This window comes from Catharus ustulatus, chromosome 26 (assembly GCF_009819885.2).
Source record: "Catharus ustulatus isolate bCatUst1 chromosome 26, bCatUst1.pri.v2, whole genome shotgun sequence".
NCBI lineage: Eukaryota > Metazoa > Chordata > Aves > Passeriformes > Turdidae > Catharus > Catharus ustulatus.
In genome coordinates this window covers 6,532,906-6,546,598 of record NC_046246.1, presented here as the reverse complement: position 1 = coordinate 6,546,598, position 13,693 = coordinate 6,532,906, and the positions used below count along the sequence as shown (strand labels likewise).

Sequence of the window (13,693 nt, the reverse complement as noted above, 5' to 3'; positions counted from 1 at the left end):
CTTGACAGTTTCACTCAACAACTGAATGTTCTTTTGGGTTTGTTTTTTTTTTTTTTTTTTTTTTTTTAATTATTTCACAACCCAGAAGGGAAATGGAAGTTTCTTGTTGGTAACACGTGGCAAGAAGCAAAGGGAAGCAAACAGGACAGAGCAAGGAGGCTACAGAAATTTAAAAATCTGCACTGAAACTTCACAGAAATGTGAAGAACTGACAGAATTATAAATAGGAGGTTGCTTGGCATGGGGAGTCCAAACACATCTGGTTCCTCCTGAAGCCAGAATAAAACCAGAGCACTGTTCAGAGCCTCATTTCAATGCCATGCTGCTTTGGTTTTTATAAAATGCCACCTTCCACAGGCCAGTTTAAAAGAACATTAGATTTCTAATCCAGAGTTTTCAACCCCAGTAATCCTCCTGTCATTCACAACTACCTGATTTGTAAACCTTTTAACAACTGCATTAGAACAAGTATGGATTTCATCCGCAATTATTTTCCTCAAGTTAGGCCACAAACACAGAACTGAACTAAGGGAAGGGTTATGTAGGCTGCCGTGTTTTAAAAGCATCCCAGCTGCAGGAAATGAAAATAACATGGGCTGAACAAATGAACGAACACTGAAACAGACTTGTTCTCACGGAAACCCCAAGAATAAGGTCATTTCAAATAATGGAGGAAAAAGAAAAGAAATAGACCCTGGCTAGGTTTCACGGTCTCTGCAGAAAATGCAGCACAGCTTTAAGACCAGAGAAGAAAGTCAAGGATTAAAAATACAATACCAACATATGAATACAGCCTAACTTCTTTTTGCTACGAATACATTTAATAACCTCGGGGAAAAAATTTCAATAAAAATAAGGGTAGGAGTGTTTATTAGTTTTGAACGTGGACACTAAAGAACGTGAACAGCTCAAACCCGGCCTGGCCCCTCAGAGCCCCCCGCCCCTTCTCCCCCCGCAGCCCGGGGGTCGCAGCGGTGACACGGCCCCGCGTGGGCCGGGACCTGCGGGGCTGAGGCGCCTCAGGGCCCCGGTGTGGGGCCTGCCCGGGGAGCGCAGCCCGCGGAGCTTCCCCCCGTGCCGAGCCCGGCCCGGCCACGCTCGATCCGCCCCCGCTGCCGCCCGGGCCGCGCCGCCGCGGCCTCTTCCCGCCGCCATTTTCTCCGCGGCGAGGAGCCTGCGCAGGGCGGGGGCGGGGGGGCACGGCGGCGCCGCGCGGGGCAGCGCGGCTCCAGCGCGGGCCTGCAGCGGGGTCTGGCGGTGCTCCCCGTGCCCCGGCGGGGCCGCCGCGCCGCCCGCCCGCCCTCAGGGCCCCCCGGGCCGGCACTTACGCGGAAGAACCCGGCGTCCATCTTGGCTCCTCCGCCTCCTCCCGGCCGCGGCGCGCGCTGCCGTCCCGGCGTGCACCGCGCGCCCCCTCAGCCGCGCCGGGGGTGGGGGGGGAGAGGAGGGAAGGTGGGAGGGGCGCGAGTGGGTGGGCGGGGCCAGGCCCGCGCCGCGCAGGATCTCCCTCGCCGCGTGCTGATTGGTGGAAGGTCGGCGCGCGCGAGGGAGCCCGGCCAATGAGAGAGCGCGGCTGCCCCGGCGCGCGCCGGGGTTGAGTGGGTGTGTGAGTCGCGCTCTCGCGAGATGCCGACATCAGCAATGGGTGCAGGTGCCAACATCTCGCGAGATGTCAGGTGCCCTCACGGCCGCCGGTCCCTCAGGGATGGCAGTGGGGCCGGGCAGAGCCATGAGGGCACAGCTGCCTCAGCCCTCGGGTGCGACCCTCGGCTCCTTCCCGGCTTAGCAGGGTCCCTGGGCGGGAGGCAGGGCTCTGAAGAGGTCACACCATCCCAGAGGAGTTGGGGTTGGAAGGGACCTCTGGAGATCATCCAGTCAGGCAGGGTCGCCTGGGGCAGGTGACACAGGAACAGCTCCAGGTGGCTTTGGGATGTCCCCACAGAGGGAGACTCAGCTGTTCCAGGACTCTGCCACCCTCATGGAAAGAAGTTCTGCCTCACGTTGAGCTGGAGCTCATAGTTTATTTTATGGCCATTGCTCCTCGGCCTGTCCCTGAGCAGAGTCTGGGCCCATCCTCTGACCCCCCTTGGAGATATTTTATGGATTTATGGGATCCCCTCTCAGCCTTCCCTTCTCCAGAATAACCAGGCCCCACTCCTGCAGTCTCCTCTCATGAGGGCGATGCTCCAGACCCCAAAATCATCTTTGTACCCCCTCCAGCATCTCCTTGTCTTTCCTGTCCTGAGGACAAGTCTTTATGGGAAATAATTTGGTTATGGGACTTAGGAATAAAACCCATGGGAAATTATCCTATTTTATCTGCTTAGATCTGAGTTTAGCAAGTTTGTCCCAAACCTGGGACAGTGCTTGACTCGGCTGCTCAAGAGCCCTGGCACCGTGGATGAGGGAATTCAGTAAATTGACGGCTAAAGCTGGAATTGCTTTGAGTTTTTGTTGAGAAACACAAATTAGAGCCTGTGGGAAGGCAGGAGGACACTAGGTGGAGCTCCGTGCTCTCTGCTAGGATAAGGAGGATGGAAATAAGGGGGGAAAGCTGAATTTTGGGGCCAGCAGCAAAAAATTAAACATTTTACCAGAGTGTCTGCAACAGTGAAATTCCAACTGGAGGATCTGACCTGCTGAAAATCCTGTAGAACTTTCAGAAAATAAAACCCAACCATTGATTCTTGCAAGACAGGAGCAGGTAAAAGGGAGCACTCCCAAAATCTGTGTGTTTGGAAGTGGAACCTGGGGGCCAAATCAGGGCAGGGAGAGTGTGGGGCTGTTCCTGGAAAGTTCAAACCCACAGCAAATGGCACAGAACGGGGATTTTTGTTTTTTGAGAAGGTGGTTTTGCTTGCTCAGCATGAGCTCTGGGGTTTGGCTGCCAGGAGGGGCTCTGGGGCCTCCCAGGAGGTGCCAGTGTGAGGTAAATTTTATTGGTATTTGAATTTTTCAGCTGGAGCAGTGCTGGTGTGATCACAGCAGCCAGTTCTGCTGCCAGTAATGGTAATTCTGGGAAACTGGAACTGCTCTCAGTCCTTCTGCTTATTCTGCTTGTGAACTTCACTGGCTTGAAGTGAAGCAAATGGAAAGTAAACAAAATTTGCTAGAAGTTGGTCTGGCTAGGGCTGTTCAAAACCACAACAGTAAGAGGGGCTGATCTTCCCTAAAAATCTTGATTTTGATCCCGTGGAACTGCTCAGAGAACTTCAACTCCTTTATAATTTTTTAGAAAAAAATTAGATGTGCATCTGCTGTCCCTTCTGAATTATTAAATCAATCCTCCCTGCCACAAAAAATAAGGTAGAGAACCAGGACAAGAGAAATATTTACAAGGAGATTCAGAAACTTCACAAACAGCTGTCTCAATATTTGGTTTGGAATCCAAACCCTGCTCCAGTTTCAGCAAAAAAAAAAAAAAAGAATATTGCAAAGTAATTGAATTTAGTTTCTGCACAATTAAAAATTACCAGTTAGTTAAACTGACCTGCTCAAGAGATCATATTGGAGAAAATATGAAATAGAAAATCCAGACAATCTGCCAGTCAGTGTCTGACAATGCTGCTCTGTGTTCCCACCCCTGAGTGTCCCTGGGAATTCCTTTGTGCCTCTGCTGACACCCACAGCCCTCACACTCACAAAACAACTCGGTTTGGAGAATTAAAAACTGCTAAAAATAGTTGGGCAGCACCAGAGAACAAATCCTTGCAGGGTGAGTGGGTCTGCACAGAGCCTCCCTTGCTTTATCCAAGCTGGTTTTTTCTATTTCCATGGTTATTTTTTTTTCAGTTAAAGAGCTCAGATTTTGCCTAAGACAAAGCATGAACCTGAATTGAGAGTGAACCCCTCAGACACCGAGTTCCTTTGGAAATGGAGTTACAGAGTTTATAGAAATAGCTTAAAAATACCTGAAAATAAGAAATAACTTTTTTTCCTCAGCCTGTACATACATGGCATCAGAAACATGAAATATAAGTAAAGATAAATACAATTTTGACAGCTCCTGTACTACCCATCAAGTATAAAACAAACCACAAACCTCTTCCATGGAACTTGTAACAAACTCAGGTCCAACCTGACTTTGGTGCAGTTCAGACTTTCCCTCCTGTTTATCAGCACAACAGAGAAGGTTCAAAGCAAAAGTTCCACAGAACCTGGGCATTCTCTTCCTGGTTTATGCAGACCCACAAGAGTCCTTGCTGCCATCCTGATGGTTCTTAAAGCTCTTAAAGGAAAAGTGTCCAGACTCTGGTTTTCCCTCCCAAAAACAGACACCAGGCTTTCTGTGAGTGCAGCTCTGAGCAGCCCCAGCTCCGTGGGGTAACAATTCCATCTCTTCTCTGACAGGGAGGCTGAGTTCCTGGTTACCTGCTGTGCAGGTGGATGTCCACAGGGATGAAGGTGACCGAGGGCTGCTGGGCCAGGCTGTGGCTGTGGCTCTGCTGTCCCACAGGAGGTGGCACTGCCAGCTTGGAGGCTTTGGGTTCCAGCTCCCGCCGCGCCCGCGTGCGCCTGCCCAAGGTAAGAGGGGATGGCACCAGGGCTGGACTCTCCCTCTCCCTCTCCCTCTCCCTCTCCTCACCAAAATTCCCTGCAGAGCACATGAGCTCTGAGAAGTGAGGACCCAAGGTCCCCCTCTGGCAGCCTTGGTGCACACTCAGACCTTCCCTGCATCACCAGGGATCCCCCAAAAGAGCTCCCACCACTCAGCCTCCATCAAGGAGCTCTTTGTGCTTCCTGGGATGCACAGAGCACTGGGATTCAGTGCACTGCAATCAGCATTTCAGTGCTTAGATTCTGGAAATTTCCAGCAACAAACCCTGGAATGCTCTGTTAGCTGAGAGCAGGGACTTTGGTTCATCCTGGCTTCACTGGGTGACTACAGGGGGTGGCCACATACCTGTTGTACGTTTTCAGGATGAGCAGAACCACTGTGAAAATAATAATCACCCCCACCACAATGGCAGCAATTATTGCTCCAGAACCTGGCAGAGAAGCAGGAAGGGAAAAAAGCCATATTTACAAAGTTGTCACTGTAGTGTTTGAAATTTGATAAGTTCAAAGTCCACTTAAAACCAAAAAAAGCCACCACCCCACTCCTTTCCTTACTTTGATAGAGAATTTGTTCTTGAGACTTTGTGGTCACATTCACTGAGAGCTCGGTGTCATTGGTCAGTGGCGTGGCCGTCGTCATCTTGGGTTGGCTGCAGAGGGGAAAAGAGGAGTGAATTCCTAAAATCCTCACCCAAATTTCCCACTGCTAATTAGGGAACTGCCCCCCAAAGGCTCAGAGCCTGCCAGGCTCTGAACTGAACTGGGGCTCTTCATATTTTCATTGTGGTGGAAATTGGATATTGCTGTGATGGAAATTTTGGTACAATCTTGAACAATTTGCTTCAAAATATCCCCTGGTCAGTGTTAATAGGATAAAGTAAGATATAAACACAATAATGGATTTTAAATGCTTTGGGATTTTAGATGATCACCTCTGGTTGAGATTCACATCACTGAGAAATGAGTGTGAAGGATTCTGCACCCAGAATTCAGCAATGTCTTGAGGGAAGGGAAAAACTCATCACAGATTTAAAAACTCCATTGTAAAATAAAATTTGAAAGAGCTTAATTCATCTGACATGGAGAAGAAAAACCATTTAACCCCTTCCCTTGGAGCTCCAGAAAGAGCAGCCCCTGAACAGGGACATTGCAACGTGGCTGTGGCAGGAGTTGTGAGTTCAGCCCAGTGTCAGCTCAGGTCTGTTATTGGGAGTGGATGAACTTCCAAGGGCACAGCTGAAAACATGCCTGTGTTTTGGTGGGTAAAACTGTGCATCTGGAAAGAGCAGCAGGGATGTTTGCTGGTTTATAAGGGTGTTCCAAGTGTCCCTGGAAACCCCAGGCATTAAAGGGCTCCTTCAGCCTGAGAGGGGTGTGAGCAGCACTTCAAAGAGCCCTCTGGAGCCAGCTCAGCTCCAGCCCCTGAGCTGAGACACTGAACTGCCCCTTGGAAAGTGAATTATCCTTCAGCACTCGATCTGCAACTGAGATTCCCACTTGAGATACTGCCCAGCACAGCCAGGCAGGGCTCTGGTGCTCCATGGGATATTGTGTGGCCTGGTAACTTTAATTTTACACAGCACAAGATAAACAATAGCCAGAAAGAATTCAGTGGAAATCAGTTAGTAATTAAAAATTAATGCCAGTTAAAAAGCTGCAGAGCAGGTCAGTGAGGAATGAGAGGGATCAGGAGGCAGCAGGGAGGGAAGGGGTTGGAGTCTGAATGGGATGCAGGATCAGAACTCCCTCAAGTTAAAAGTTTGGTTTTCTTCTTTTAATCTAAAAACCAAACTAACTTTGCCCCAAGCCTGTAACTGGGTCATTCTCCTATGAGTGAATGATTCCTTTGTTTAGCTAAGGCCAAGTTAATCCAGCACCATGAGCATCAGCTGCAATATTTTGTGTTCAGACTCTGCCCAGCCCTGTTGTCCAGCACACACACACCTCAGAGGAAGCTGGGGGGCACCAGGGCTCAGCTGTTCCTGTCTCCCCACTCTTCCTCCCGTGTGGATGAAGGTTTTCCCAGTGAGAGCAGAGGCTCAAGAGACCCTTCATGAAAAGCTGAGCTCTGAACATGATTCACAAAAAGCCACATCCTGCTCTCACCTTGTGGCTCCTGACAAATGCTGGACCTACAGAAACCTTTTTTTCCTCCTCTGGCTACCAAAATAAAAACTCCAAATAAATAAGGCTGAATATTTAAATATTAAGCCATGAAATATTCATCCTTCCTACCTTCCCTCTGGGTCAAACCACCTTGGGGATGAGGAGCTGTTTGTGCATGAGTCACCCAGAGCTAAAGAATGTTTTTTGTCAGAGTGAAACTGCCTGTTTACAAAAGGGATTAATTTATCCAGCAGGCTGCACCAATCTGGGGTGCAGTTTGAAAACTGCATCAGGTTGGGGTTTTTGTGTGGCAAATCAAGAGGTTCAAGGCCTGTGTCTGCAGGCAGGGTGGAAGGTGCCAGTCCTGCTCTTACCTGGAGTCCCAGCTCCATTCCTGCCCTGTGAATCAGCACCTTACACCTGACCCAGCCTCTGCTGCAAGACAGACCCAGCAAAGCCCAGAAAAAAATCCCTGAGAACCTGGATTTTCAGCCTGGATCCTGCTCTGTTCAGAAAACCGTTTGGAAAATCAGGAGTGCTGGATGAAAGCCATTCATCAGGGGAGAAGAAGTGGACTTTGATACAGCAATCACAGGACATTCTTTGTCCATGACACAGGGCTGCACTTCCCCCTGTGCACACACACCTGCCTGGCCTCTCAGAGCCTCTCAGAGCCTCACTCTCCACACTCTGCTTATTTTTGCAGCAGTTCTGAAGCTGGAAATGTTTCCATAAATTCAGCTTTGGGCACGTTTCCATTTCAAACACCTTGGCACATACAGGGGTGGGTTGTTGTGGGGAACAGCTCCCCCTTCTCTAAAGCCTCCCTGCTGCTCTTGCCCTGCTGGATTCAGCTCTGGGGCCCTGCTGGGCTGAGCTGGGCTGGTTTGTGAGGAGATGGGATCAGAGCTCAGCTGTCAGCAGCACAGGGAACAGAGGGGCACAGGGAGCAGAGGGGCACAGGGAGCAGAGGGACACAGGGAGCAGAGGGGTTTGTTTGAGTTTGTTTGTCCAGGATGCCTGGATTTGGAGAGGGGAAGGCAGTGCTGGTTAGGAGGACACAGATTCAGAGCTTGGGGTTTGTGTGGAGCTGGGTTGTTCCTCCTCTCACCTTCCCAGCACCCTGGGAACCCCGCCAGGGATGGAGGCAAGCTGTGATTTCAGAGAGCAATAAAAACAAAACGTCCTTCAGTGAGACCTGAACGTGCCTGGCTTTACCTTGAGAGGCTCCCAAGAGGGAGGAAGGAGGGAAGAAAAGCCCAAGTTCAAAGTGGTGTGGGGCAAACAGGCCTCCCTGAGTGTGCCCATGCCAGGGCAGCACCTTCACAAAAACATTTTCAGCATTTTCTCAGGGTCTGGCATGAGCTGCCCAGGTTGAATACTGGTAAAACATTAAAGTCAGTTCATTGCCTTGCCAGGACAGAGCCAGTGGCACTGCAGGCAGCTCTGGGCAGTAGCAGCACACACTAAAATCCCCTCAGTAATTCTGGTTTGGATCATGAGAGGCACCAAAACCCCTCAGCTCCCACAGTGACAAGAGGTGACAGCAGCACCCCCAAAAGGAACATCCTCACTTCTAAAGCCATGCTGGGAATGTGAACTCGCTGCACTTTTGTCACTCACTCACCCAGGAGCAGTGTCTAAACCAGACTGTCAACTGCACATTGCCCAATTCTAAGTTTTTGGTTTTTTTTTTTTCCTTAAAATCCTGGGCCACACACACTTCTCCTGCCCTCTGTGAATGCAGTTATTCATGGGAACCACAGGAACTCCACCACCTTCAGATCCTAAAAGCACTGCAGACCCTTCAGGGATGTGCAGGATATGGAAGAAAACCACCCAGAGGTATTTTCCCATTGGTTCCAGGCCAGGATCTAAGGCACACTGGGATCAGGAGACTTGCTCAGACACTTGAGAAATATCCACCAGAACCAGGATTTGGAGTTAAAATGGAAAAAACCCCAATCACCACCACAGTGCTGCCTGTGCCAGCTTGTTGAGTCTCTGAGGCACAAGTCACTGCTCTCTGCTCTGCCTTTGTCTCCTGGTTTGTAATCACCAAACCAACCCAGCCAGCACAATGCATCCCATCAGTGAAAGCTGTTTGTGCTTCCTTTAGCAAGGACTTCCTGGGGCATGAAATACATTAATTACCAGGAAAAACCAGATTTCACCATTCAGACCTGTCAGTGTGCTCCCAAATAATGCAAGAATTTTGTTCTGTGCTGGAGACACTCAGTGAACTGTAACACAATGCTCTGAGCTTTCGAGTGCTTTTCCTGTTAAATATTACACTGCCAGCTCCTTCCAGCACGCTGCTCAACAGACTGGGGGGAAAAAAATACAACAAAAAAACCCCACAAACAAATAACCAGCACCAAACCCATATTTATAGTGCTGGGGTTGAATAAGTCAGGACAAGAGACTGAGCGTCCCCAGTGATGAAAGAACAGCGCTGGCGATGGGATGAGCTGTGAACAGCCGCGAAGGATTCTCTCAGTGGGGGAGGAAACAGCGCCAGAGCAGCCCCAGACCCAGTTCCAGTCCCAGTTCCACTCCCAGTCCCAGTCCCAGTTCCACTCCCAGTCCCAAACCCAGTCCCAAAACCAGTCCCAGTCCTGCTCCCAATCCCAGTTCCCAGTTCCACTCCAGTCCCAGTTCCACTCCCAGTCCCAAACCCAGTCCCAGTCCCAGTCCTGCTCCCAGTCCCAGTTCCACTCCAGTCCCAGTTCCACTCCCAGTCCCAAACCCAGTCCCAGTCCCAGCCCCAGTTCCACTCCCAGTCCGAGTCCCAGTCCCAGTTCCACTCCCAGTCCCAATCCCAGTCCCAGTCCCAATCCCAGTTCCACTCCAGTCCCAAACCCAGTCCCAGTCCTGCTCCCAATCCCAGTCCCAGTCCCAGTTCCACTCCAGTCCCAGTCCCAATCCCAGTCCCAAACCCAGTCCCAGTCCCAGTTTCAATCCTGCTCCCACTCCCAGTCCCAGCCCCAGCCTTGCTCCCAGTCCCAGTTCATGGAACAGCCGCTCAAGCACCAGCTGAACAGAAAAACGAGCGAGGCCATGTGCTCTCTGTTCCTTTCTGGTTTAGAGGCGCCGATAAAGAGCTCGCCTTTCCCTCGGTACATCCACAGTGCCTCGCACACACGGCACACACAGCGCTGGGAGAGCGGCTGGTACCGGGGAAAGGAGCAGAGATTTGGGGGAGAGAGAACAGAGATTTGGGGGAGAGAGAACAGAGATTTGGGGGAGAAAGGAACAGAGAATTTGGGGAAGAAAGAACAGAGCTTTGGGACAAAAAGTAACAGAGCTTTAGGGCAGAAAGAACAGACATTTGAGAGAGAGAGAGAGCAGAGATTTGGGGGAGAAAGGAACAGAGAATTTGGGGGAGAAAGTAACAGAGCTTTAGGGCAGCAAGGTTCCAATGATCCCCGTTCAGGAGCGGTTCCCACACCCGGCGCTACTCACGGAGGATGCTGCGGGCTCGGGGCTCCGGCTCCCTCCGCCCGCCGGGGCTGGGGCTGCCCCCGCCGCCGCTGCCGCCCCTTGCCCAGCCCAGCCCAGCCCAGCCCGGTGCCGGTGCCGGGGAGCCCCGCGCAGCTCCTCCGCCGCAGGTGCCTCCCCGGGGCCGCCCAGCCCCGCCCGGCCCTCGGCACCGCCTCCCCGAGCCCGGGGAGATGGAGGAGCGGGGCTGACAGCGACAGCTCCCGGCTTTGGGAACAGCCCGGGCTGACAGCGACAGCTCCCAGCTTTGGGAACAGCCCGGGCTGACAGCGACAGCTCCCGGCTTTGGGGACAGCCCGGGCTGACAGCGACAGCTCCCGGCTTTGGGAACAGCCCGGGCTGACAGCGACAGCTCCCAGCTTTGGGAACAGCCCGGGCTGACAGCGACAGCTCCCGGCTTTGGGGACAGCCCGGGCTGACAGCCACAGCTCCCGGCTTTGGGGACAGCCCGGGCTGACAGCCACAGCTCCCGGCTTTGGGGACAGCTCCGGCTCTGCGGCTCTGCCGTGCCCAAAGGTCTCCCAGGCACTTCGGGGGAAGGATCCCAAGCACATCCAGCCCAAAGTTTTGTCCACTCGTCAGTGGAACCAAAAGGATCAAACTGGAAAGGAATCCTCGCCTTTAACCTGTACTTCCTTGGCTTTGTCCTGCAGAGAAGTGTGACCACAGTCCCTGTCTGGATTTTTCCTGTGGACATCTCACTTTGAAAAGGGATCTGTCCCTGCCTGGACCTGATGCTGCACCCATGGGAAACCAGGAATAAACCACAGCCTTTATTCAGGCTCCATTTGTGGTTTAGGGTTGTCAAGCTGCTGTGCAGGAGATGTTTCCCCCATTCTCCATTTCAGCTGCACCCACTTCATTTACAGTGCAGCCTGAAACAGGATAAAACCTGCTCCTTGCAGAGTCCTGCCTCACATGGAAGGCAGAACAGGGGGATCCTGTGCTCCATAAACATTGCAGTGGATTTCTTGGGCTGAAAAATGAGGTCCTTCCTTACCTTACCTCTCCCTTTCCTCCTCCAGAAACATTTGTGCCCCTAACATTTGTGCTTCACTTTGGTGCCCACCATGGGCTGGTTTCCCACAGAACACAACCACAGAGGCTTTTTCACCACAGCCAATTATTTAGCAAATTTTTTTTTTATATACAGCTACAAAGACCCACATTAGTCACTTCCAGCTCAATCCCCCATGAAGCTCCTTTAAACCCCAGACTGAAATCCCAGCAGGGATTACTCACCAGATCTTTCCAGAGGAATAAATTTCACTTGATTGGTTTTGCTCACAATGATTGTCCCATCCTGCATAAACAAGCAGGAGCACGAGGCTCTGGTGAGAACAGGAGTGGTTTTGCAGCCACAAACCTTCCCTGGGCTGTATCTGTGCAGAGCAGAAGGGGCTTCTTTCAACACTCTGCAATCACAACTGGGAAGAGGTATGAATGGAAGTTAATAAAAATAATTAATAACTCAATTTAAGTACTACAGGAAGGGAGGCACCAGCCCCTGTGACCAAAAAAAAAACCAAAAGTCAGTTCTCAACCTCTGTGACAGCAGACAGGGAGGGTGGGACTTTCCCTCACCAGGTCCTAAAATTGGAGCCACACACCAGGTTTATACACTGTTAAATGTATAAATACATTTGTGTAATGCATAAATAAATGTTTATACACTGTTAAATGTATAAATTCATTTGTGTAATGCATAAATAAATGTTTATACACTGTTACTGTAAAGTTCTGCTGCCAACAGCAGTCACCAGCTCTGAGCTCATCCCATTAAAAGGGGACCAAAGGAGACTTTGGGATGCTCCAGAAAAATCCTGATGAAAATCAATGGATCTCAGAGGACAAAACAGAATTAACCCCAGGCTCACTGCAGCATTACCAACCCTAGGCAGTGACCCCCAGGGAGGTTTGGGGTCTCTCTGAAGTTACCAGGAGCAGTTTTGACTCCTGCTGCAACACCAGCTCTGCAGATTAATCTGCAGTGAGTACCTGGCAGGGAGAACAAAAAAAGGGAACAGAGATCACAGCAGGTATCAACACCAACTAAAATCCCTGCTCCTGTGATCCCAGCACAGAGCCACACAGGACAGGACTTGGCTGTTTTTATGTTTTATATAAGAGCAAACCAGAATGCACAATGTCCTTCCCACTGCCTCACCCCAGTGCTGCTGATGCTTGGAGCATGTTCCCTTCACCAGGGGAATCAAACATTCCCTCTGCAAGCCTGAGCATGCCAAAGTGTTCCAGCACAGAGACCTGCTTCAGAGCAGGATTCTTGGAGGGATCCTGAGGGGGTTCAGAGGGTCCTGAGGGGCTTCAGGGGATTCTGAGGGGGTCTTGGGGAGTCCTGAGGGGGTTCAGGGGGGGTTTGGGGGGTCCTGAGGGGGTTCTGGGGGATTTCAGGGGGGCCTGAGGATATCTGGGGGGGTCCTGAGGGGATTCAGAGGGGTCCTGGGGGGGTTCAGAGGGGTCCTGGGGTGTTCAGGGGGGGTTCAGAGGGATCCTTGGGGGATCCTGAGGGATCCTGGGGGGGTTCAGAGGGTCCTGAGGGGCTTCAGGGGATCCTGAGGGGGTCTGGAGGTGTCCTGAGAGGGTTCTGGGGGATTTCAGGGGGGCCTGAGGATATCTGGGGGGGGTCCTGAGGGGATTCAGAGGGGTCCTGGGGGGCTCAGAGGGATCCTGGGGGGGTTCAGGGAATCCTGAGGACGTCTGGAGGGTCCTCGGGTGTCCTGGGGGGGTCTGGAGGTGTCCTGAGGAGGTTCAGGGGGCGTTTGGGGGGTCCTGAGGGGGTCTGGAGGGTCCTGAGAACACCTGGAGGGTCCTCGGGAGTCCTGGGAGGGTTCAGAGGGATTTTGGGGGGGGTTCAGAGGGTCCTGGGGGGTCTGTGGGGGTTCAGGAGGGTTTTCTGGGATATTATTTTACACGGAGAGTGGAGCAAATAAACAAAACCCAGTAAGATTCACAAACCAGCCTTCTGTTCTGGGCTCAAATATATCCCAAATCCAAACCCAGACAGAAATGGGAATGAAACCTTGCAGGGAATAAAGGAAGCAATTGGAATTTTCTGCACAGGGTCCCTCCAGGGGCAGCAGTTCTGTGACAAGGCAGAAGGAGGAGCTGCAATCCAGCTCCTCTGTTTTATAAAACCAAAGCACTCCCATAACTCCAGAACACACAGAAACACCACGTTTCAGGAGAACACTTGGAAGGAATTTGGGGTATTTATTTATACAAAGTGCAGGCTCAGAAAGGGCTGAGTTGGTGCCTCTGTGCAAGCTTGCTGCTAAAAACAGCCCTGAGCAGCAGGTCAGATTGGGAGGGACAGGTTCTGAATCGTGGTGTGGAGGGAATAAACAAACTCCAGCTTCATTTGCCAGGAGCAGAACCACTCCTGGTGTTGATCAATGGCTCCATGAAAGCTTTGAAGCCTGTTTGGCTCCTCCTCCCCACCCTGAGGGGTCCCTCTGAGGATCCCAAATCCCCCCTGTGGGTCCCTGGCACACGGAGTCCCCATCCCACC

The 13,693-nt window shown here is 51.6% G+C and overlaps 2 protein-coding genes across 6 annotated transcripts in view; both read right to left on the bottom strand.

Annotated features, from left to right (window-relative positions):
* Nucleotides 1–1,409, bottom strand: part of SRRM1 (serine and arginine repetitive matrix 1) — a 19,654-nt gene extending 18,245 nt beyond the window's left edge. For 3 of the 4 annotated variants that reach the window (XM_033080657.2, XM_033080659.2, XM_033080658.2), the window contains exon 1: nt 1,329–1,407. In XM_033080657.2, the coding sequence (XP_032936548.1) occupies nt 1,329–1,349 (21 nt within the window). In that variant the 5' untranslated portion in view covers nt 1,350–1,407. Of the gene's footprint in view, nt 1–1,328 lie in introns of all 4 variants that reach the window. The other variant, XM_033080656.1, reaches the window with a different exon arrangement.
* A 2,052-nt stretch (nt 1,410–3,461) lies between these two features.
* LOC117007377 (non-compact myelin associated protein) lies at nt 3,462–12,465 on the bottom strand. 2 transcript variants are annotated; one of them, XM_033080471.1, is made up of 4 exons: nt 11,407–12,465; nt 5,113–5,207; nt 4,904–4,988; nt 3,462–4,515 (listed from the first exon to the last, which is right to left on the bottom strand). In XM_033080471.1, the coding sequence occupies exons 2-4, from the start codon at nt 5,195–5,197 to the stop codon at nt 4,368–4,370; spliced, it is 318 nt and encodes a 105-aa protein (XP_032936362.1). In that variant the 5' UTR covers nt 5,198–5,207; nt 11,407–12,465; the 3' UTR covers nt 3,462–4,367. The 2 variants fall into 2 exon arrangements, with proteins under 2 accessions (XP_032936362.1, XP_032936361.1); XM_033080470.1 differs by lacking the exon at nt 11,407–12,465 and adding an exon at nt 10,129–10,173.
* Between the last annotated feature and the right edge of the window lie 1,228 nt (nt 12,466–13,693).

Bases quoted from the DNA above. Each gene is read 5' to 3' on its own strand.
- LOC117007377 (XM_033080471.1), bottom strand. From the start codon at position 5,197: ATGACGACGGCCACGCCACTGACCAATGACACCGAGCTCTCAGTGAAT. The intron at 4,989-5,112 runs GTAAGGAAAGGA...CTTCTCTGCCAG, and splicing joins AGAACAAATTCTCTATCAAA to GTTCTGGAGCAATAATTGCT. The intron at 4,516-4,903 runs GTATGTGGCCAC...TACCTTGGGCAG, and splicing joins ATCCTGAAAACGTACAACAG to GCGCACGCGGGCGCGGCGGG.